The 24,781-nt window shown below is 38.5% G+C and overlaps 2 protein-coding genes across 3 annotated transcripts; one reads left to right on the top strand and one right to left on the bottom strand.

Annotated features, from left to right (window-relative positions):
• Positions 1-1,732: 1,732 nt before the first annotated feature.
• On the top strand, positions 1,733-14,020 carry prlhr2b (prolactin releasing hormone receptor 2b). Its single transcript, XM_026173941.2, has 3 exons — positions 1,733-2,248; positions 9,465-9,943; positions 12,313-14,020. Exons 2-3 carry the CDS (start codon positions 9,495-9,497, stop codon positions 12,944-12,946), a joined length of 1,083 nt encoding a protein of 360 aa, XP_026029726.1. The 5' UTR covers positions 1,733-2,248; positions 9,465-9,494; the 3' UTR covers positions 12,947-14,020.
• Positions 14,021-19,543: 5,523 nt separating this feature from the next.
• On the bottom strand, positions 19,544-24,108 carry brf2 (BRF2 general transcription factor IIIB subunit). Of its 2 annotated transcripts, none has more exons than XM_080304306.1 (5): positions 24,084-24,108; positions 23,504-23,727; positions 22,208-22,267; positions 21,784-22,105; positions 19,544-20,673 (listed from the first exon to the last, which is right to left on the bottom strand). In XM_080304306.1, exons 2-5 carry the CDS (start codon positions 23,649-23,651, stop codon positions 19,839-19,841), a joined length of 1,365 nt encoding a protein of 454 aa, XP_080160432.1. In that variant the 5' UTR covers positions 23,652-23,727; positions 24,084-24,108; the 3' UTR covers positions 19,544-19,838. The 2 variants fall into 2 exon arrangements, with proteins under 2 accessions (XP_080160432.1, XP_026029725.1); XM_026173940.2 differs by lacking the exon at positions 24,084-24,108 and adding an exon at positions 23,764-23,862 and having other exon boundaries at positions 23,504-23,678.
• Positions 24,109-24,781: the final 673 nt, after the last annotated feature.

Here is a 24,781-nt window from a genome sequence, read left to right as displayed (position 1 = left end):
AACAGGGTCCCAGCTGTCACAAAACTGAAATGACAGCCTTGTTTTCCTCTAAAAAGTCAAAAAATTTATAGCAGAAGAATTGCTGAGGCATAACTGCTGCTGGATTTACATCATTCATCTGTGCAGGCTCTGGGAGCTGTGTTCTGTAAGCAAGCACTTGTACAGGCTTTAGCGGGACAATGCTCTAAATGGAAACATTTGAAAAGCAATTCTTCTTTAAAAACAGGAAGCTTTGTTGACCATCTCATCGCCCTAAGTCAGTTTCCGTCATGATGAATCCCTCAGTGAGAGAAGTGCAGTTAATTCAATTTCCTTTTTGCCTGGCATCGGCGTTCATTCATTTTCAGTGGATCCATTCATTACATCTGAGCAATCCACAGTTTTTCTTTTGGCTATATTAATGTAGTGTATGGGATTCCTTAGTGGGTGTGCTAGTGGGAGGTGCTTGGGCAACAAGCGACCATGCATCAGGTGTAACAGTCACTTTTTTTGTTGCCCAAACAAAAACTCAACACGGCCCTCCAAGATTGATGTGTTTCCCCAAGAAAGACTCATTTTAAAGACGTTCCAAAACATGTAGGTGCCTGGACTATGCGGACTTGTCATTAATTGTTATCCAGTTGCGTTTTAATTATCCTGTAATTTTAATACATAGATTGTTTTATGTCTTTTGGCATTGAAAGATACTGTGCTGGTGATTGTACCACACTCTTCTTCGGTGTGCACACTTGGGGCGGTGTAGTTTAAGTTTGCATCTGGATTTGTAGTGGAACTGTGGTGTGATCGCTTAGTTAGCGTGAGTGGTAAATTAAATTGAGCCCCACACCGTGCTGCAGCCTCTGGCTGTTCTCGCTTTTCCTAACTTGACCTTTTGCGGGTCCATTGGGTATGTTTTTATTAACATATTTGCATTTTCCAGCCATCCACCCATCTATTTCCTTCTGCTTATTCAATGCAGGGTAGCAGTTGAATGGGATCCTCTCTCAGCTGTCACAGGAGGAGGGGGGGTTACTCCCTGGACAGGTTGCCAGTCTACTGCAGTGCTAACCATTCACACTAGCATTCACAACCAATTTAGAATCACCAGTTAACCCACATGCATTTTTTTGATAGGACGCACCCACACACACACACACACACTGAAAGAACATGTAAACTCCACACAGAAAGCCCATGGCCAGCTTTTGGATTTTAATCCCAGACCTTTTTGCCAAGAGGTAATGGTAGTAGCCACTATTAACCATCTGCATTTTTACATATATAATTATGATATATCTCTAATTTATATATATATATATATATATATATATATATATATATATATATATATATATATATATATATATATATATATATATATATACTGTGTATATATACTGTGTATATATACTGTGTATATATACTGTGTATATATATATATATATATATATATATATATATATATATATATATATATACATATACTGTGTATATATACTGTGTATATATACTGTGTATATATATATATAAACTGCAACAGCACTTGTGCAGTGTTTACTTAATTTCAGTACAGTGGTAACCCTTCTCGTGAGCCACATTAATATGAGTGTAAGTCACGATCTTCATTCCTCTATTTCACCCTTAACTGTTCATTCATATATTTCATGGTAATTAATAACTCATTTTTACATGAGATACTTCATATACTGCTGACATGCAGACCTGCATGTGTAGCAGCCAACATGCGTTGCTGTTGTCTTACGTGGGCTTTTGTAGACCCCTTTCCAGCAGGATTGGAAGGAATCCAGCTTCAGCTTCCATTTTTCTGATCTTTTTGACAATCAGCACTTTGATTGTGTGTTAAGTCAGAAGGTTACTGGCAACGCAACCGTGTAAACAAACAGTTCAGCAAGCAATTAATTAAACTACTGTCATAGCGAGTCCTGCACATGCCTGTGAACACAGCTCTAATTATCTTAACTGTCACCATTCCCAGATCTCTCAGTCAGACCGCTAACTAACGTGTTGAAGATCAAAAGTCTGTGGCAAGTCCAACCTAGACTTGGAACTAAACTATCTTATTGGCATTTCTCTCACCCACTCTCTCTCCCCCCGTTTTCTCCTCCTCTCTCGCGCACTCTCTCTTCCTGTCTTTATAAAACTGCATTCAGCCCGAGCTCACTCACCGTGGAGAAGCACACAAGGAAGGTCTGCTCTTCACACTCCTCACACACTCAACTCGTCATTGCACTGAGAAACAGCAGCACAGGTAGGTTATCAGCTGATTGTTTTTTAAGGAATTTTCATGTTATTGTATTCTTTTTTATTTTATTTTATTTTCAGCTGCACCTTAAGCAGTAGTAGTAACATTTTTCTTTTTCCAAGTGCATAAAAATATGTAATTAGAACAGAAACGAGTGTTTCCTGTTTTTCAAGCTTTTCCAGTCACATGTAACACAAGCCTCACAGGTAGGGGCTTATGTTAGGTAATTTCAGAATATTATATATATATATGGCAATTGCATGCTTATCCACATTTTTTTTCAATTAATGCATATAAAGGTATACATTGTTGTGAGCTAATAGCTTTGCATGCCAGACCTCTTTTATGATGCTTCTTGGCATTTTCATCCAAGGGCCTACAGCTGGATTTCTAACATAAAATCAGATTGCAAATAAGTGCTGGCATGGACATGTGAAGCTTTGTATTGTTGAAGGGTGAGTGTGTGAACACAAAGGAACCAAAAAGACCTGTGTATGTCATCTAACGCTAAAAAAAAGTATATTGGAACAGTGATATGAAATATCTATTAGTCTGTCAAAAAGTTTAGATTTGTAATCATGTAAATTGCAAATATCTGAATGAGAAGAAATTGGCATCTTTTTAGATAGAAAGTGAGATAGTTAGATAAATAGAAATCATATATATATATATATATATATATATATATTTTTTTTTTTTTTTTTTTTTTTTTTTAAATTGTCATTTTTTTAAATTAATTTTTTTTAAATAAATAACAAAACACTAGTAAATGAGAAGTGCTGGAAGGGTGTACAAACCTGTATCTGGGATGGACATATGAGAAAGATGAGGCTGCTGGAGAGCTGGCGGGTTATCTGAAATCTTACACAATGAAAAACATCAGCATAGCAACAGGACACAAGGTGGTGGTCACCCTGCATTAGCGAAGACTCTCACGGGCAGAAATTCTGCAGCAGGCAGATGTTTCTAGATATCAGAATCAGAATCAGAAAGGGTTTTATTGCCAAATGTTGAGTGGGTTTACAACATTAGGAAATTGCTGCGGTGCTTCAGTGCAAACATACTGTTATAAATTAATCTTAAATAGACATGAAAATAAAAATGAGAATAAGAATTAAAAGTGCTAAGTAGACAGATAGATATATACATGATATATACACGAGTGCAGGTGGTGATCAGTGCCAAACATGGAATGATGCAGTGAACACAGCGTAGGGTCATGTGTTAGTGGTGGGAACAGTCATACGGTTATTGTTATATTGTTATATCCGGGCTCTTCTGCAGATGTACAACATAATGAGCTTTGGACACGAAACAAAAATAGGTAGCAGATGAAAGAGACATAAAGCCTTATTTTGAGAAGTATTTGGAAGAACTCCAACAGCATCATCAGCTGAGAATCACCAAAAACCTGTGAAACCCTGATACCCCTATGTACAGTACAATACACAGAATTCTGTCAGAAGTGATCTTTCTGAAAGATGAGAGCTTATTTGCCCGTCTGTAAAGCAAGACAAGCTCCTCACCTGAGATCAGAGCTTTGTAGGAACCCTGCAGCAGGTTCTGGGTTCCTACAAAGCTCTGATGTAAAATAAACCCAAACAAATCAATGCATTAATATTGGGTTAGATATAGAGACAATAACATTAAACCTTCATCCACATAAGAGCTGTTGAAAGTTCTCTAAAATGCTTTTATTAAACATAAAAAAATGCATATAATAGCAGTTTAATTTGTTGTTGTTTACCTTTTTTCACTTATACAACTGGATAGAAGAAACATTTATTGAAATAGCTCGCAAAAAAGTTTTCATTTGTGGAGACTTCAATATTGATTTGCTAAACCCAAATAAACATAAAACCACTGAGGAATTTATAAACACAATGCACTGTATGAATCTATTCCCTAAAATTACTAGACCTACCAGGATTACATCACATTGTGCAACTCTCATAGACAACATTTTTGCAAATGACATTGAAAATAAGACTGTAAGTGGACTCCTGATTAACGACATAAGTGACCATCTTCCAATTTTTACAATCTATGATAGGAATTACAAGATCAATAAAATGGACATTAAAAAAGAGTACAGACGAGTAAGAACAGAAGAAAGAATGAATGCATTTAAAAAAGATTTATTGAAGGAAAACTGGGGTGAAGTATATCAGGAACAGGACGTTAATAGTGCTTATAATAAATTCCTTAGAATATTTACATTACTGTACAATACCAACTGTCCAATAAAGCAATATAGTAGGAAACAGAAATATATGGACTGTCCATGGATAACAAAAGGTCTGCAAAATGCATGTATAAAGAAAAATGCTCTATACAGAGAGTTCTTAAGAACGAGAACTAAAGATGCTGAAATCAGATACAAAAGATATAAAAATAGGTTAACTAATATACTTAGATTTAGTAAAAAGGAATACTATAAGAAGCAATTAGATATAAATAGAAATAATAATAAAAGATTATGGGAAATCCTGAACAGTGTTATAAAATGTGGGACTGGACAAAAGAACTATCCCAAGTATTTCATTTGTAACGACCATGAAGAATACAATATGGATGTTGTGGCAAATAGTCTCAATGAATTCTTTGTAACTGCTGGACCAAATTTAGCAAGAACAATCACTCATCCTGGGAAAGCACAGGAAAAACCCGATACACTGATTGACAGAAATCCATATTCTATGTTTCTCACAGCCGTTGATGAAAATGAAGTTCTTGAAATTGTCAAAAAATGTAAAAATCACAAATCTTTGGATTGTAATGATATTGATATGATAGTGGTTAAAAGAGTCATTGAGGCTATTATAAAACCATTTACATACATCTGTAATTTATCATTTCAAACTGGTCGATTTCCAGACAGAATGAAAATAGCAAAAGTTATACCTCTATACAAATCTGGAAACAAACACCATTTCACAAACTACAGGCCTGTCTCTTTACTACCTCAATTCTCAAAAGTTCTTGAAAAACTGTTTAAAAACAGACTGGAAAAATTTATAGATAAACATAAACTACTCACTGAGAGTCAGTACGGATTCAGATCAAGCAGATCAACATCATCGGCACTATTAGATTCAATAGAATACATCACAAATTCCATAGACAAAAAGCAATATGTGGCTGGGTTATTCATAGACTTGACAAAGGCATTTGACACTATAGATCATGATATATTAATAAGAAAACTGGAACGTTATGGTGTCAGAGGGGTAGTTTTAGATTGGGTCCGGAGTTATTTAAGTGACAGAAAGCAGTTTGTGAAAATAAATGGTGGTTGCTCCTTATGTATGGACATTGCTTGTGGTGTACCCCAAGGGTCAGTTTTGGGTCCAAAATTCTTCAACTTGTACATTAACGACATCTGTAAAGTGTCCAAAGTATTAAAAATGGTTCTCTTTGCTGACGATACAAACATTTTTTGCTCTGGTGATGATCTGCAGAATTTATTGGAGGATATGACTAATGAAATAAGTAAAGTGAAGTTCTGGCTTGATAAAAACAAATTATCATTAAATTTGAATAAATCTAAACTTATGTTATTTGGAAATAGTAGTTTAAATACAAATGCAAAGATTCAAATAAATGGTGTTGATATTGAAAGAGTCAGTGAAAATAAATTTCTGGGGGTAATAATAGATGAAAAACTTAACTGGAGAGCTCACGTAAGATATATTCATTCCAAAGTATCACGAAGCATTGCAGTACTAAACAAGGCAAAACAGGTATTCGACAGAACATCACTTCATATTCTCTACTGTTCACTGGTTTCACCATACTGAAGCTATTGTGCAGAGGTCTGGGGCAATAACTATAAAACCACATTACATTCACTTTTTACTCTTCAAAAGAAAGCAATTCGAATCATCCACAATGCAGGTTATAGGGAACATACAAACTCACTATTTTTGCAGTCTGAAATATTGAAAATTGACGATATAGTGAAATTCCAAACAGCACAAATTCTATTCAAAGCAAAAAATAAAGAACTGCCAGGTAATATTCAGAGTATGTTTTTTTTTGAAAGAAGGAAGTTATAATTTAAGGGGTTTTTGTAACTTCAAAACAATGAAGGTACGTACTACAAGAAAAGGCTTTTGTGTTTCTGTTCAAGGAGTGAAACTATGGAACAAACTGAATATGGAATTAAAGCAATGTCCAAACATAAAACTGTTCAAAAAGAGTTATAAAAATATGATCTTCTTGATCTATAAAGAAAAGGAAAATATTTAAATTAAGTGAATGTCTCTATTTAAAAACAAACAAACAAAAAATTCATGATGTGATATTATAGTATATAGTATATCAGAAATCTGTTCACTATTTTTATTACAAATTATATCAGTAAGGAAGCTGACTAAATATTCACTGATAATTTATGGGATAGGGGTGGGATTAAATAAGTGTATACTTCTTCCCACTCCCTTTCAACATGTAAATTAATCAGAATGTTTTTTTGTATGTAATTTGTATAGTATATTTTTTTTCTCTCATTTCTTTTCTAAATGTACTTGTATATTGTTCACATGTTGAAATAAATTACCAATCAATCAATCAATCAATCAATCAATTGATAGCACTTTATATTTTGTCCCTTTGGAGCTCTTTTGGTGCACAAGACTCCATCATTTTTTCTCCTTATTCACATTCAGGTTACTATGTCATTTGGTTTGAGCCTCATTTGTGTGGAAAGTAATTTGGGGGAGCAAAGTACTTTTTATTTGTGCAGATCTGGGCCCGTATCCCTAAAGAATCTTTGTGCAAAAAGTGGCTCCTAGCGGCCAAATTCTAAGAAAATTCTCAGAGTCATGACGTTTTCTTAGAATTTCCCCTAAAAGTGACACGACAATCCCAGTTAATATAAAAGCTATTCCTCAAGATTACTAGCGCTTAAAAGGGCTCCTAAGGCGAGATCTGCTAAGAGCAGGGAAGAGGACTTTTAGTGGCTTAGGAGTTCCCCTAAGCAGCTGCACAAAATGGCCAACAGAAGAGGCAGGAGAGATGTCCTGCAAACACTGGATGACAGGGAATTATTGAGATGCTACAGATTGGATCGTGCAGGAATCATGTTTGTGGTGGATCTCCTTAGAGATGCAATTACTTCACCAACTCGACGCCACAACGCTATTACACCGGAGACGAAAGTAATCACAACCCCGAGGTATTTGGCAACCGGGAAAATGCAACAATGCAGCAGTGATGACTTGGGTCTGCAATCACAGACATTGCTAAAAGCTGAGCCATGTTACCCTCGTTAAGACCACACTGGACTTGTAACGTTGTGATTTCTACTTCATTAAGGACAGCCTCTTGAGATAGGCCATCTCGTTTTCAACGGGGTCCATATGGGAGTGAAAGTACAAAATATGCCAGCTAGGATATTAATATGAGCAAATAAGACACGAATCATTATTTGAACAGGGTGTAATGAGTTTAAGTTTTCACATATTTTAGATTCTAATGGCTATAACCCCTACAGCTTACTATTCATTTTCCAGATATTTTCTTGAATGTGAAATATTATTTACAATTACAGTCAGCATAAGATTAGAGTGTATAATATGTTTATTGATTTGAGGGTACATCCTTTGCTCATTATCACCAAAAGCTCATTTCCATCAAACTTGTAGGATCAACCAATCACGGCTTTTGAAATGATGACTCATACCTAGCAACGGGGTCAACCACACCTCCTCACTAAGATAGGATTTTCCATCCATTCCTTGCTCAGAGTTCACTGAAAATGTTCTGGAATCACTTCTAAGCTAAAACTCCTGGCAAGGAATTTTTAGGTTAAGTTAGGAGCTCTCTGAGAGGATTCTCAGAATCTTTAGGGATACGGGCCCTGATCTTTTTAACCACATTTAAAGCACCAGGGTCAGTCTTTTAGACCTGTCAACATCCATTTGGCAAATCGTCACTGAAAGAAAATGCACTCTACAAGCATGAAAAAGCCCTGTGATACATACAAATTATGGAGTGCATAATTTCTTCACTGCCGAAATCTGTAAGAGGTTCAAAGGAGAGACTTGTATTCAATTGTACCTGAAAAGAACAAAATCCTGAACAAGTACCAGCAAACTATGGAGGAAATCTGATCAAATTTTACAATCTTTTCATTTGTTCACACTCTTGGTGAACATTAGGATAAGCTGTCAGAATCAGTCCTTTGCATCAATGGCAGAATTGAATGAAAAAAAAAGGCCTTGACAAGGTACAGTTCAGTCCTTAGTTATTCGGTGTACTGCTACACTAAAGAGCAGTATAAGTGTCAAGTGTAAAAAGAACAGAATGAGTACAGAAAGTCACAGTCTGTGCTGCAGCTGCAAATGATGCAATCTGGTGAGGTAAAAAGGACAGAAATATTTTCATGAAATTATGTGCAAAAACAAAACAACCACAATAATAAACCTCATCGATTCTGACTGCGCTCCTTTTAGACTTCATTTCAAAACACTACTGCTTTGCAGAGGGGCTTCTGTTTCATCATCTATTTGCAAATTACTACATTTAGATAATTACACGACACATTGCATCAGCAAGCTGGCTTCAAAATCAGGCTGTGAAGTTATTTTGCACAGGAGATTTAATATGTAGAAATTCAGAAATTTTCATCCATATAATGGCAGCCCATTGCAATTTTGAGGAGGTTACCAGCCTTGTAAACTCAACATGATGCGTAGAAGAGCTAGTTTGATTGATAAATTAGTGTACATTTGTTTTCCTTCGTTTCTTTTTCATTCCATCTGGTGGTGTTCCAGTTGTCAGCTTCAAGGACAGGTTTAACATCGATGATGATAAATCAGCGAGTTTTGGCTCGCTGATTTAAAACAGTTTTTTACTAGTTAAATATCTGTAGTTCTTTTAAGTCTTCCACAAGTCTTCGAACCACGGAGCAAAGAGGTGTTCGGTCCCACCTTACACATGTGAAGCTGTTCCTGGTTCCACTTTTCAGGCACACAAAAACAAGGAAGTCGTTAATTTAATTTTACGCTTAAATGTTTCCTCCCGTTAATTAATTAACTTGCAATTCCTTCTCTGCTAGATGGCATGTGACAATAACCGGAAAGGGAAGCAACATTTTAATCAATTAATATAATGCATAAAAATGGAGCTTGGATTGACTGGATAAAATTGAGATTTTACCTTTGGAAAAGTTAGAATGTCGTGTCGTTTCACTGCTTTTTGTTTTTTGTTTTTATAGTGCAGTTACTGGCAGACTGATTCTGCTCCCATGGAGGGTAATCACAGTGGTTTGACTGGAAGCACACAACCATCTTTGCTAGAAAGACAGACTGATGGGCACATTTATGAAGTTGCAGTACAAACCAACTCCACCAACCGCAGCTCCCAGTTTGCAGACGTGGCCTTGCTGCAAACTTTCAAACCTCTCATCATCCCCTTTTACGTTCTAGTCGTGGTGGTGGGTGTCTTTGGGAATTACCTGCTTCTTTATGTCATCTGCCGAACCCGAAAGATGCACAACGTCACCAACTTTTTCATTGGAAATCTGGCCTTCTCTGACATGCTCATGTGTGTCACCTGCGTCCCCTTTACTCTCGCCTACGCCTTCAACCCTCATGGTTGGGTTTTCGGGCGCACCATGTGCTATCTGGTGTTTCTCGTCCAACCTGTCACAGTGTATGTTTCAGTCTTCACACTCACTGCTATTGCTGTGGACAGGTGAGTGCTCCTTGTGGCATATGAGATCTTCTTTAGATCAAAATTGAAGATTTGAATTATTTGAATTGTTTTAAATGTTTTTCCCTTTGTCTTTCCCTCTTTCTCTCTCTTGCTCTGTACATATATATGTATATATCTCACAGACAATTAGAAAGGCTTGAAAACGCATCACATCTCAATGGCAAAAAAAACCCTCTTAGATATCTACACTGATATGGACTGGGTAATGTGTTTGATACAAAAGGCTGCCGCATCATTTGATGGAAATAAAAATGATCAGACCCTGAAAACACCCCAAATATCAAAATGAGAAATTGATGCAGCAGGTCAGATCATTTTGTCGAAATTTCATTGCAGCAACTTAAAATAGTGTTCAGCAGTTTGTACCGATCCCACGCTTGTATGCATGTCTGAAAATGTCGAGGGATCCTCCGAATGAGAAGATGGCTGAAGTCCTGATTTCCTCCTAGATCCTGGACAGTTTGAGGTGTAGCCTGGCAGAATCAGATGGACTGAAACATAATGTCCCAGAGGTGTTCTATTGAATTTAAGTTAGTCAAGCCTGGGGGACAGTCAGTGGTATCAATTGCTTCATCCTTCAGGAGCTGCCTACATACTGTCATCACATGACGTGGATTGTCATTGTCATGCACCACGAGGAACCCAGGACCCACTGCACCAATGTAGGGTCTGACAATGGGTCCAAGGATTTCATCCTGATACCTAATAGCACACAAGTTGCTCTTGGCCAGCCTACAGAGGTCTGTGCATCCCTCCCCAGACCATCACTGACTCACCATCAAACAGGCCATGTTAAACGAGGTTATAGGCCACATAACCTTCTCCACAGCTTCTCCAGACACCTTTCACGTCTGTCACATGTACTCAGGGTGAACCCGCTCTCATCTGTTGTAAGCACGGGATGCGAGTGGTGGATCTGCCAGTTCAGATATTCTATGGCAAATGTAAATTGGGCTCCACGGTGCCAGGCAGTGAATACTGTGGAGGATGCCGGATCCTAAGGGCATCTCTGTGAAGTCTGTTTCTGATTGTTGGAACATTCACACTGGTGTTCTGCTGGAGTTCATTTTGTAGGGCTTTGGCTCTGGCAGTGCTCATCCTGTTCCTCCTTGCACAAAGGACCAGATATTGGTCCTGCTGATGGTTTAAGCGCTTTCTACAGCCCCATCCAGCTCTACTAGAGTATGTGCCTGACTCCTGAAGTCTCCTCCATGATTTTCAGACTGCTGGAAGACACAGTAAAGCTTCTGGCATGGCACAAATTGATGAGTCATCCTGGAGGAGCTGGACTACCTGTGCTACCTCTGTTGGGTCCAGGTATCGCCTTGGGCTACCAGCAGTGAAACTGATCCTAAATGTGAGAAAAGATGTAAAACCAGTCCTGTTTTGGGGATTGTCTCACTTTTGCTCTTCTAGTGTGACAATTGTTAATTTCATTAACAGCAAAAGCGCTGAAACTCATGAAGAACTGCATTTTTTTGTTGTTGTTTCATGATCTGAAACATGGACAAAGTGTGACAAATATGTAAAAAAAAAAGTAAAAAAAGAATAGAAAGACATCAGGAAAGGAACAAATACTTCACAGTATATATGAGAGAACTGTAAATTTGATTATAAATTGCAATTATAACTCATTATGATTACTTGGAAATGAGACATTAGTTTAGAAATTAGGCAGATATGAAGGGAGACTGATTACTGAGTGTTTCCTTTTCATTGAGGTGACACTTAAACAATAAAGATTTTCCACTGAATGCATTAATTCATTTACATGAGCTCCAGACCCAGACATAACATAATTATTCAGCTGTATAGAGTGTTCATCATTAAACCCCTGAGACATGCAACAGACCTCAGGTTTGAACAGGTCTGCTCACTGGACCCATGAAAAATTCATTGATCTTTAGTTAAGTTTTCAATTGTACTTTGCATTCTGCAATGTCTCCTCCTTCTAAGGGGAAGACATTAACATGAAATGAAAAGTCCCTTTACTTTTACAGAGAATATAATGCTGCTGTCATTTTGTGATGCACAACTGGGTTCAGTTTTAAAGTGTAAAATATAAATAATTCACTCTTTTTCCTCGTGGACTGTGCAGGTCACGGAGTCCACTCTGTCTTTTCTAACAAATTTGATTGTCCTTCAGTGAAGCACGTCGAATGCAAAGTAACTGGTTATGAGAAAATGATTCAACTTAACATTTATAGCCAATATTAAGTAACGCCACTGCCAATGAGCTTGAGTATTATAATTGTAGGAGTTCACGACTGCATTAATAGCCATTCATTAATTAAGCATGAGCACCTTCCCTTTCTTTTTTATAAAGTACTATTCCTTATTCATTGCAGATATTATGCAACAGTTCACCCCCTGAAGAAGCGGACCTCTGTGGCGACCTGTGCCTCTGTCCTTACTGGGATCTGGCTTCTGTCTTGTGGCCTGGTAGCTCCAGCAGTGACCCACACCTATCATGTTGAATTCAAAGAGGAAGGCTTCACTATCTGTGAGGAGTTCTGGTTGGGTCAGGAAAAAGAAAGACGTGCTTATGCGTACAGCACCCTGCTGGTTACTTACGTCCTCCCGCTTTCGGCTGTTTTTGTCTCTTATCTCTGCATCACTGTCAAACTGAGGAACTGCGTTGCTCCAGGCCACAGGACGCAGGACCAGGCAGGCGCTCAGCAGGCTCGCAAAAGAAAGATCTTTCGCCTGGTCGCTCTCCTGGTGTCTGCCTTTGCGGTGTGCTGGCTTCCTATTCACGTGTTCAACGTGCTGAGAGACATTGACATTCACCTCATTAACAAGCGTTACTTTTTGCTCATCCAATTGCTGTGCCACCTGTGCGCCATGAGCTCCTCCTGCTGTAACCCCTTCCTGTACGCCTGGCTTCACGACCGCTTCCGCACCGAGCTGCGGAAGATGTTCAAGTGCCATCATCGCATTGGAGTGCCTGCCAATCACTGTGCCGCCAGCGTGGTATTGTAATTGACTAGTGAAGAGCATCCTCTGTCGTTAATTTAGTGTCACTTACTGACTCATCCTGAGCGCAAGTGGAAACACAGGTCTCACCAGCAAACCATTCCACCTAAACATTCGTGGTAATGCAGTCATTGGTTATAAAACGGGATGGGGGTGAATCTCAGGTGATTTATTTCCTGGGTAGCATGAAAATGTGCATTCATTTTCTTAGGAATCACATCTGTTAAATGGCACGATCAGTCGTGTTTAGGTGGGAGTAGCACCTGTTTATTTGTGTAAAAGGCTGATCATTTAAGCTAAGAGCGGCGAAAACTCAGAGGACCCAAACCAGGCTAAGGCAAGCATGAGTGCATGCAGCTACTTTTGTGGCTACTTAGATCCGCACATTTCCTTTCTATGGGTTGCCATGTGCCACGAGCTGAAAGATAAGAATCTCTGCTAACACGGGGGGAGGGGGCATATCAGCAGCAGATTTCATAAATATCAGACGGTTAGACTACTCTGTCATGGACCACAGTGCTGTTTGAAAAGAAATGTTAATATTAAAAAAAAATGTTTGTAATTATTTGTTTAATAGTAATATTTCCAGTGAATTACAGGAGATAAGATCAGAAGGGTTTCAGCTTTTAATCAAAAATGACAGAGAACATGTCAGACGGGTGCAGCTTTACTGGATATGAATAGCACATTAAACCATGAGTTCAAATTGCATTTGGAAACCACAAAGGTGGTTGTTTGCACCAGGGGGGCTGGTGTCAGAGCTAATCTTTGTGTAGTGCAAAATTAAATTCATCAGCTTGGTCCCTAAGGCCCACATTTCCTGTATTTGATAAATATGCGGCTTAAGTCATCAAATTATTTTTGATAGCATAATATAATTGCTGCAGAAAAATAATCATACTGTGGCAGTTGGCTCGATGTTGCTTTTTCTGTGCTGTGGTTTCTCTTGCTTCCACTGGCTTTTGGAAATTTGCACATAATGGGAAAGACTGGTTATCCAGGCAGAAAATGTGAAAAAAAAAAAAGAAAGAAAGAAAGAAAGAAAGAAAGAAAGAAAGAAAGAAAGAAAGAAAGAAAGAAGTCATGTTAATGCAGCTTTCTAATAAAATTGTCTACTGCATTTACCAACATGTTACACTGAACTGATAACAGATGAGCTGCCTGTTGTTTACACCGTCTTTAATCCAGTTTTATTTAGTTTGCACAGCAGATGTTATGCTTCTTGCTTTGTGTTCTCTGTGTGCACATCTGTGCCTCTGCAGCAGAGTCAACACATTTCAAATGTTACAGCGTGCTCTCTCTTTTTTTTGTTGCTTTTTTCCCTATCATATTCTTATATTAAAGGACACAGTATAAATACTTTGCAAAAAAAAGTGTTATAATGACCACACAATGTTTAAAATGATATAAATAATGTGGTGTGGCATGTAACAACAGTATACTGTAATGTGTAGCATGGAAAATCTGAGATTAAATCCAGAGATGAAATGACCTTGCTGTTTCTGACCGGCCTGTGTGATGGCAGTAACGGGAAGCAAATTATATCCAACTTGGTCAGAGTGCAGCTGCACAGCTGAATTTACTAATTAAATGGAAGAGGAGGATGAAAAGTGTTGTCTGCATATCAATTAGGCCTGTTAGGACACTGAAAAATGTGATAATTTATTGATCTCCCCAATCACGTCAGAGAACTTGCTACTTGCCAACAAAGATGTTCGCTTCCTGCAGTGGTTGTTTTTCAGCAGGACAACACCCAGTTAAGTAGGTGAAAATTTTATCATCAACTCATTCAGTCATGTATGATTTTGTTTATTTAATTTTTGTGTTTTACTTTTAACCTGCAAGCTGATGAATTTTTTTTTTCAATATTATCTGTGTTTTTTCTTGTTTGTTTTGTTTTTAACAGAGAAGGGAAATCATCATTTTGGGCTGTCTTTTTAAGTGGATTATTAGAAAATGTTGGCAAGTGTGATTATCAAAATGGATTTATAAACCACACAGGATCAACACACAGCACATGTCTGATGTTAAAAACATTAAGCTGCAAAAGTCTTCATTTTTTTTATTTTCCAGCCAGACTTTCTTTTCATTTTGTGAGGTGGTCTTGAGCACTAAGACTTTTTTGTTTGGACATTTGTTGCTATTTTGCTCATTTTCAGTCCAGTCCTTACCTTTATAGGAATGTCGCATTTGCTAATACACTTAAAAGGCACCTAACTCGAGGGATGAATCAGTAATGTGTCTGTACATAGCAGATAACTTAACGAAGAATTCACTTAATAAGTGTATGTTGTAGTTCTTTGTCACTAGCAGCATGTTGCAAAGCTCATAGTCATTTCTTTAAATTTCTTCCCTTCAGTCTTTGAAAAATGCCAAAGATAGCACAGTTTTACGGGCATAAAATAATATTTTTACACCAACATTGTGATTCCCAAAGAGCTAACACCTGAAAACCTGCTAAATCTCCACATGGTGTGCAATGTGTCCTTAAAATATGAAGTAATTAGACTAGTGGAAGATAAAAGAAAATAGTTAGGCCAAGAAACCCCCCTCAGGTGAACAGTATCTGAAAGTCATGTCCTTAAGAAAAAAGACAAGGGAAAATCCAGCAAAGACCGGATACAAGACCCGAGAGATGCATCTGGCCCTTTATTTGGCTGCCACAAAGCCATTCTTAAGGACAGCAAACACAGGGTGAAAAGGCTGAGATATGCCAAATTACACAAGAGCTGGATTGAAAATCAGTGACAACAGGTTTTATGAACTGATGAATACGAATTTGACATTTTTAGTTCAAAATAAGCATTAGTAAGTACAAAGGTCAGGAGAGAAGTACAACAGTGAGTGTCTACAGCCATCTGTAAAACACACTAGAAGCTGTGTCATGGTTTCGACTGCATTTCATCCAGTGGTGGAAAGCATCTATCTGAAAAGTATCTGATTGGCAACAGCTTCATTTTTCAGCATGACAGTGATCCTAAATACACTGCCAATGCGGTAAAACCATACCTGGATAGAAACATACGCAATGGTACTAATTATCAGTCATGGATTGGCCTCCCCAAAGTTCAAACCTAAACATAACTGAAGCAGTGTGGGATCATATTTGACAGTAAACAGAACAAAAGACAGCCAACATCCGAAGAAGAGCTTTAAATATCCATGAAGAACTACTCCTAAAGACTACTTAAAGAAATTACAAGAAATCTTCAGGCGGTGTTGAAGAACAAAGGTGGTACCTAATATGCTGTATTTCCATGTATGTTTATGTTTCAATAAATCACTGCACATATATCCATTTTCCTAACAAAACATAAGGAAATGAGAGGTAGCTCCAGAATTTTGCAAAGTGCTCTAACAAATAAACACTAAAGTATACACTTTAACTTCATTTACCAAAACTTTAAAACAAAGGCTTTGAAGTGCAACAGCAGGACATGTAATTTGTCAGATAATTAAAATGCTGCAAAAGGCAACAAAGGTGCAAACACACCAGAGAGGTTGAGTTCAATGACTCCAGTTAAGAGGAAAATTATCCACAGAGACCAAAAACTTGCACCAGTAAACATGCTTTTTGATCAAGGGTTTAAACGGGATGTGATAGGTGGGGTTAGGCTAAGATCCTGTGTAGCATGATGATTTGGATTGTGAGCCCCAGTAGAGTTTTCTTTGTGTGCACGCTGTGATCAGCTGACCTGTTTTTTTGGGGGGGGTTTTTGGATTTAGACAATTTATTCAACAACATTTAAGAATATTACACGAGCTATCATGGCAGCATTCTCACCAAGTACAAAATTAATACAAAAGATAGCATTTTACGAGTGAAAATAAAAAGCATGACCAGCATAAATTTAAATTGATAACCGCTACGGTTGCTGAAATTGATCAATCATTAATAATAAAAAATAATCTATAATGAATTTCACTTAAAGGTGCCTGTCATCAACAGACAACAGCAAACTCTTCTTTGATTGTTTTCCTTTAAAGAAAAGCCACATTTATGCTTGTTGTTGTGGGAGTTTTCCATTTAAATAAAGCCTGCAGACGAGCAGTGAGCGGTAGCTAACATTCTTTAATCCAAACACACAAAGAACAGAAAACCAAGCTTGTGGAGAGCATGACCGCGGGGCAGACGGTCAGCAGAGTCTCCCTGAGCCTAGCATGGCTCTCAGTTAAATACCTTCTCCAGGAACAAAAGGCAGTACGCAGCTATTTCACACCTTAAGGTTCACACTCCCTTGCTACCTCCCAGAGTCCTCAAAGAGACAAAAGACTCTTCCCGTGGAGTGGTCTTCTTCCCCCCAACTTCCTTACTACACCCCCACCATTTGTCTTACAGTATGGGTGTCAGACATGTTAAAATCCAGTGGCACCAAGGCATCATACAATAAAATAATGTGATTAATACATAAGTAAAAGAAAATCTATACATGCTCTTTTACCTTTTTTACTTGGTTGTCTGCACCCTACCACTAGCTCTACCAATCCATCTCAGTGCTCACTGCCAAGTAAGCTGTTTAGCATTCACTAAACAGCTTAAAATTTTCATACTTGGAATAACACAAGTTGATTATAATTCAATTTGTTTTTCCAAGTGTTTTCACAACATAAATTAACTCTCATCTTCCTCTCCTGTCCTCTAACATCAGTTCTTTATATTATCACACATTAGGCTTTCTCTCAATGGAAAATACACATTTCTTTTATCGCGCTCCCATTTTTCAGGACTTGTTAGATGGCTATAATACAGAATTTCCACAACATCAGCTGTGACATCTGTGTGCATGAAAGCATGAAGGGGATAAGAAGGAAAACAGGATGCGCAGAGGGTGCAAGCAGGACCGTGGGATGCCACTTTTTAATTTGAGCAAGTACCTCAGTGCGATCAGCTGAAAAGACTGCCAGGCTGCAGCACAGGAAAAATAATGGTGCTTTGTATTATTATGTATTTAACCACACAATCAGATTTAAGTCATAATTAGCAGAAAATGCCAGAACGTCATTCCAGATCACTCTGTCCCACTTCAACACCAGTTTTTTAAGCTGTAAAGCTGGATTATTTCTTTATACATCTATGAGGACTGACTGAGTTTTGAAGTCACACTACAAGAGGAACCCCAGTTTTGGGCACTTATTTTGTGGGTTTGATTTTTAAGTTCTCAGGTTTGCCACTTATGTGAATCTTTTATTATGTATTGTGGGAATTTTGAGTTTTAAGACGCATTGTGTTCAATAACAATAATTTTCAAACAGATATTTCCTGTTTCAACAAACTTTTTCACTGAAGTGAAACGAAAATTGGACGTTTACTCAACACAATGTAGCCTCAGGACAACAGGCTTTTTCCACAGCAGATTCCTCATAGTTGGAAATGCTCATATTAGTGGTAACCTTAAAGCGTCCCTTTATTGTATTAAGGAAATCCTTGTAGTTCATACAACAAAGAGACAGGACACACACAACCTGAATGTACTTCAATATGTCAACATGACTTCAGCAAAAAGGGCTTATTATACTTCACAGGTCTCATATCTCAGGTAGAATTTGTGATGTTGTCACAAAAATGGTCTGTCAGGGGAAAAAAAATTAATTGAAATTTATGGTTTTGATGTTCGGGCGAGTTTCTTTCCATGTCCATCTGATATATGAGGCATTTCATACATAATATGCAGAAGAAAGCTCTTTCAAATGGTGTCCATTAGTGTGAGAAATTTGATCTTATTAAACTGGATCACATGTTAGGAACTACCAGAGTCATACTCAAACCTTAAACCCAATGCCTGTTCAGCTGCTCTTTAAACTTTAAACTGGGCATTGGAATGAAGAAGTGAGGTGACTTAAGTGACTTTAAATGTAGCATTAATACTAGTGCTGCTATTTCAGAGTATATCAGAAACTACTGACCTACTGGGATTTTCACACACTGCCATCTCTGGGGTTTAGAGACTATTGGTCGGAAAAAGAGAAAATACCCAGTGAGTGGCAGTTCTCTCGGTTGACACCAGAAGTCAGAGGTGGACAGTTAAACCAATTCAACTTAATAAACATGAATGGAAAGTTTATAGGAAGAACTTGTTACAACCAACATATGCAGAAGAGCATCTTGAAACAGATGTACTACAACAGCAGAAGACCACACGGTGCCACTCCTGACAGCTAAGGTCAGAAAACCGAGGCTACAATTCAAACAGGACATGACAAGACTGGAAAAATGTGCTACCTCATCTGATCTCTCATCATAATAAACATGCCTCTACCATGCCTTGTACCAGTGCTTCAACCTTTTGGTGGTGCTGTAATGGTGTGGGGATCCCTTAATATCAATTGAGCATCATTTAAACTCCACAACCCACCTCAGTGTTGTTGCTGACCATGTCTAGCCCTTTAGGACCACAGTCTTCTTGAACATGACGATAAGCTTTTAAATAGCCTCCAAAATTTGAGAAATGTTTCCAGCATCTTGTTGAATCTATATGTTTGTTTGCTGTGGACTCAGCAGTAATTGCTCTATTTATAGCCATGTGTTATTTCACTGATAAGAGCTCTAATATAAAAGAACAAACAGAAAAGCCATCCAAAAATCATAAAATGTACACGGTGAAGTTGGTGCATCCTTTTAATCAGGCCTTTGCTTTAATCACATTTCTATTAAAACAAAATATTTACACACATTAACTTCCTCATGCTACACTTTCAAGTGCTGAGTGAAGCTTTTTAAAGTACAAACACAAAAGACATAGCCCCTTATGTAGACTGTACAAAATTAGATGAATAGGTTATATAATCAAGCCAACGAAAATGTCTGCATCCTGAGTTCAACAGTCATAAAAAAAAGAAAGAAAGTGCACATAAACTTAAATATGCCAGCCATCTCTGAAGAACCAGTCACTGGGCTCGGTTATGATTTAGCACTGTCAGACAAAGACAGCATGTGCTGCATTAAAGCGAAGTCTCGAGCCTCCTGAGGTGTGCGAATGTATGAGTCAATTTCACTGTCAGAGATTTCCTCATCACCAGTCACATCCGTGTGTTCAGGCTGCACCGCTCTCCTTTTCTTAGCATTAATGACACATGGGGGAGCAAACAGAACTCTTTTACCCCAGTTTGGAGGTGGATTTTGACTCTCCTGAGTGTCGCTGTGCTCTGGCAGTACACGTGGATTATAGTCTACATCTCCTGGCTTCTCTTTCCCGTCAGAATTCGACCCATTTTGTTTCACAAAAGACGTAATTGGAGTCTGATCTGCACACTCAGAGATTTGGGAGGAAGCAGTCCCCTCAGGCGGAGCCTCAGCACAGCTGGCTTGACTCTCCTCCAGCAGAGCGTCCTCGTGGGTTCTCATAGCCCTTCTTAGCAGGGCGTACCTGTTCTGCAGAATGCATTCAACCAGCTGAATAACATTATCCGGTGTCACTGTTTCCCTGACCCAGGGTATTTCCTTGCCTAGCTTACACAACACCTCTTTGATTTCAGCTACTCTCTTCATAGCAGACTTGAGCTTTTTCACTTTGGCAACCTGACAGAACTTGTCCAGGGAGAATTTCAGGCGATGCTTGTTGGGTTTTAAGGATTGCCAGGCCAAATACGTCGCTGCCATCATTATGGGGATGGGCTTACGGCCAGTCACAATCCAGGAATCTGCTGCCAGCTCTACCAGGGCCACAGCTCGTTTGGTCAGGTCCCTCGAATTCTCAGCCAATTCTTCAGGAACATCAAGTGAGCTAATTTTGTATCTGTCAAAGAGAAATGCTCCCAGTAAATCTGAGATAAAGACTGAGCTGGTAAATCATCTAGAGCACTGACAGTTTTATATTTTAACAATCAGCTTTTCAGATAAACCTCAGTTAACCTCAAGTAACTCCAATGAAATGGGTTTTAAAATTTAATCGAGGTTTAACGCTGAAACAAGAAACTCCTTTAAAACCAGGGCAGGCCAAGAGAGAAATGAATGTTAAACAAGTGGAAAAACAAAATCAGCTTTTTAAGTTAACTAAAGTAGTAAAAAACTATGTAAGCCAAAAATGTTTTTAAAATAAAAGCAAATAACTACATATTCTATAACTAAGGATAACTTACCACTAAATTATCGGTATGACTGAACAAAAAACGACTCAACATGCCGTATTTGGAACAGAAATGCTGAGTATGACCCAAAGAACACCATCCCCACAGTCAAGCACGGAGGTGGAAACATTAAGCTTTGGGTCAGTTTTTCCTGCTAAGGGTTACAGGACGACACAACGAGGGGCCAATGGACAGGGCCATGCACCACGAAATTTCAGAATCTCCTTCCCTTGGCCAAAACTTTAAATATGGCAACTTATTGCCAAGGCAACGAAGAAGTGGCTAAAGGTAAAGCACACTAAAGTCATGGAGTGGCCTTGCCAGTCTCCAGACCTCAGTCCTACAGATAAATCTGTGGAGGGAGCTGAGGCTTCGAGCTAACAGGCAGCAGCCAAGAAACTTAAAAGTTTCTGTAAAGAGGAGTGAACTAAAATACTAACTACAAGAAATGTCTTCCTGCTGTTCTTGTCAACAAAGCTATGAAGTCCTGTTTTGCTCTGGGATCAAATGCTTATTTCACTCAATGACCTGCAAATCATTTTCTACCTTTTATGTAATGTGTTTTTCAGGATTTTTGGTTCATATTCTGTCTCCTTTAAAAAAGTAAAGATGGTTAATTTCTTTGGAAGTGAGCAAACTAACAAATTCATCAGGGAATCAAATAATTACATCACCACTGTAGGTCTCAGTTAGAAGACCTACAACTGCAATAAATTAGTTGTTTTGAAATACCTACTTAGCATTTTAGGACTGAAAGCTGCAGTAAGTTCTTCACTTACTCATGACAGTGAGCTTCTATTACATCAGTGACGTTGATGATCGGGGCCTCGATGCTGAGGTTCTTGACCATTTCTTGATAAATCGCTCCCACCGCCATCGAGTCGGCATCCAGCAGGCAGCTGATGGTTCCCACAGTAATGGGCCAATTGAGCTGCCTGCAGCTTAGAAGCACACAGCAACCAGTAAGAATCTCTTTCTTCTGAAGGCTCACTTTGAGGAAAGCTTTATGCTCATAGGCCATCTTGTAATACGTCTGTGAGAGATCCTCAATCTCCCTGTTGACCATGAGAATCCGACATATGGCTTTCACACGCTGCTGACCTGTAGGTGTAAAACAAATCCATTTGAGGAAATGCACAAGCAACAGGACTGAATTACACTGAAGTAACAAGGAAAAGCTTCTTTTGGAGGGCAAGAGCTCACCTTTTATCAGGTTTGTGCACGGCCTTTTGGCAACAGCAGTGGTTCGACTGAAGCTGACATCTGCAAGAGGGGAAAATAATCAAGGCAAAGTCCAAAAGTGATTAAATGTAAAGAGAGAGATCTACCATTCCTTCAGCAGTAGAGGGTCATAAATTTCATTCATATGGACTTACTTTACATGCTTTACAATCTTCAAGTGCCCTTCTAGTCATTGCCCTGTACTGAAGTTAGTAGTCAATGTCAGCAGCAAAAAAAAAAAATCTACATTTATTGACATTACATAACCTTTTACATAACCTCCCCAGTAGAACAAATTTATTAAACCGGCCTGACTAATGCTAAGAAATTTCAAATTATGTATCTACACTTACCTGACACTTTTTTTAGCCATACATGTCCAACTGCTCATAAACATCATTATCAATTCAACCAATCACATGGTAGCCCCTCAATGCATTTAGGCATGCAGACATGGTCAAATGACCTGCTGAAGTCATGAGAATGAGTAAGAAATGTGATTTAAAGGATTTCAGAAATGTCTGATCTCCTGGGATTTTCCCACACAACCATGTCTAGGGTTTTACAGAAAATTTTCTGAAAGACAGAAAATACCAGTGAACAACAGAGCAGCAGCGGTCGAAAATGCCCTGTTTGACCCCAGTGGTCACAGGAGAAAGACCAGGCTGCTTCAAACTGATAGGAAGGAAACAGAACCTCAACTTCAAGATATGCAGATGAGCATCTTTGGAAACTCTGGAACAGGTAAGTGAGGCTAAAATTCACTGTGATGGTGGTGTGGGGGCATGTTTTCTTTGCACACTAGTACAAGCTTAGCATCATTTAAACACCACAGTCTACCTGAGTATTGTTGCTGACCATGTCCCGTCCCTTTATAACCACAGTGTAACACTGGTTTGAAAATGAGTTCACTGTACTCACAGATCTCAGTCCGGTAGAGCACCTTCGAACATTTGAGATGATCATTATGAAGTACAGATGATAAATCTGCAGCAACTGTATGATGCTTTCACATCAATATAGACCAAAAATCTATGATGAATGTTTCCAGAACCTTATTGAATCTATATCTAAGAAATCTCTAACTGTGAGGAAATTAAGCCTCGTCATTACATAATTTCTCCACTAGGGAGCACATACAGGTCCCGCTTACTATCAGTACTTTGTCTCGGTGAGCTCAGCAAACAAAATTATGAAAAGAAACAAAAAAAAAAAAACTACTCATATTTAACACGGTCTTTTAACGGGACAGACTTGACTTCAGTCTCATTTTCGTACCTGAACCTCCCACTGGATCATTAGCCAGGACTCCCTCGGACACCACAGAGCCGCAGTCCACACACACCAGCTGAGCCTGAGAGTACAGGTCATCGTCTACAATGTTTGTGGAACCGCAGGCCGGACAGCGCATACCAGCAGCAGACATTATCCTTAGTGAAGCTGCTGCCGCCGCCTGAGGGACAGCTAAAGGTATGAAACGGGTACTAAACTGATAGGAACACCTGCAACACACACACACACAACATCCTGTTACTAACCTGGAACTGTCAACAACCAATGAACGTCGCTTAAGCGACCGGTCGCGAGAAAGGAGCCCAATAATATGTGTCCGGATAGAAACAAGGTTCGGATTCTACAAGGTTCCGCTCGGCCAATTCGTCATTTTTGTAAGCGATTAAAAAAATCACAAGGCCGACCCTCCGGGGTGAGTTATTCATAACAGAAACACTGTTGAAACCAATGATGGTTGAAACACAAACAACGGGTTTTACGACCCCGGAAATTTTGGATAAGTGCTCATTAAAACGCATCGCCACACAGCCTAGTACGAAAATATAACATCACGTTTACAACGTACCTATATACAGTCTTTAAAAAGAAAAAAATTAAATTAAATTAAATTAAATGCTGTTACTAACAGACCATCCTACGGGTGCATCGTGGCCTCTGTCTATAAACCACTCAAGCAGTGGGTGTAAGTCACTGTAGCCAAACAGACATAAACTTTCAGTTAAGCTTAACTGCAGGGATTTCTTCAGCTATTTCAGTATCCCCGAATCAGCTTGATAACATTCTTATATGTAGGTAACGTTTTCTTTGTATGATTTAATCTTTTTTGTCGATATTTGAAATTAAATTTGACTGAATGTCAGCTCCTAAGACATTTAAAATAATTAAATGGCGTCATGAGGGGCACGAATTTCTGTGGAACGGGAATTGTGACTACCTGTTTTTCGGTATGCATTCATATATGTTTCAGGATTGTTTGTGTTGAATTTCAAACTGTAGCTTCATACATTTGCTCATCTTTTGTATTGCAAAATTTGTTTACCAGAATTTTTTTTTTTATCTTGATAAGAGCCTAGCTTCCCCTGCCATCTAAGGTCTGATGTAAGATGTAGACGTTTGGTAGAGACAAAGAACAAGGCACATGTCCAAAGGGTGGCCAGCTGAATGAAAGCTTTGATCAGAATAACAAAGAGTGTTAAGAGTACAAACAGAGATTATCATCAGGAATCTGAATTTTGAAAATAACCCTTTTTAATCAAGGTCATG

This window comes from Astatotilapia calliptera, chromosome 7, assembly GCF_964374335.1.
Source record: "Astatotilapia calliptera chromosome 7, fAstCal68.1, whole genome shotgun sequence".
Classification (NCBI taxonomy): Eukaryota; Metazoa; Chordata; class Actinopteri; order Cichliformes; family Cichlidae; genus Astatotilapia; species Astatotilapia calliptera.
Note: the sequence above shows the minus strand (reverse complement) of the source record. Positions and strands in the feature narration are given on the sequence as shown.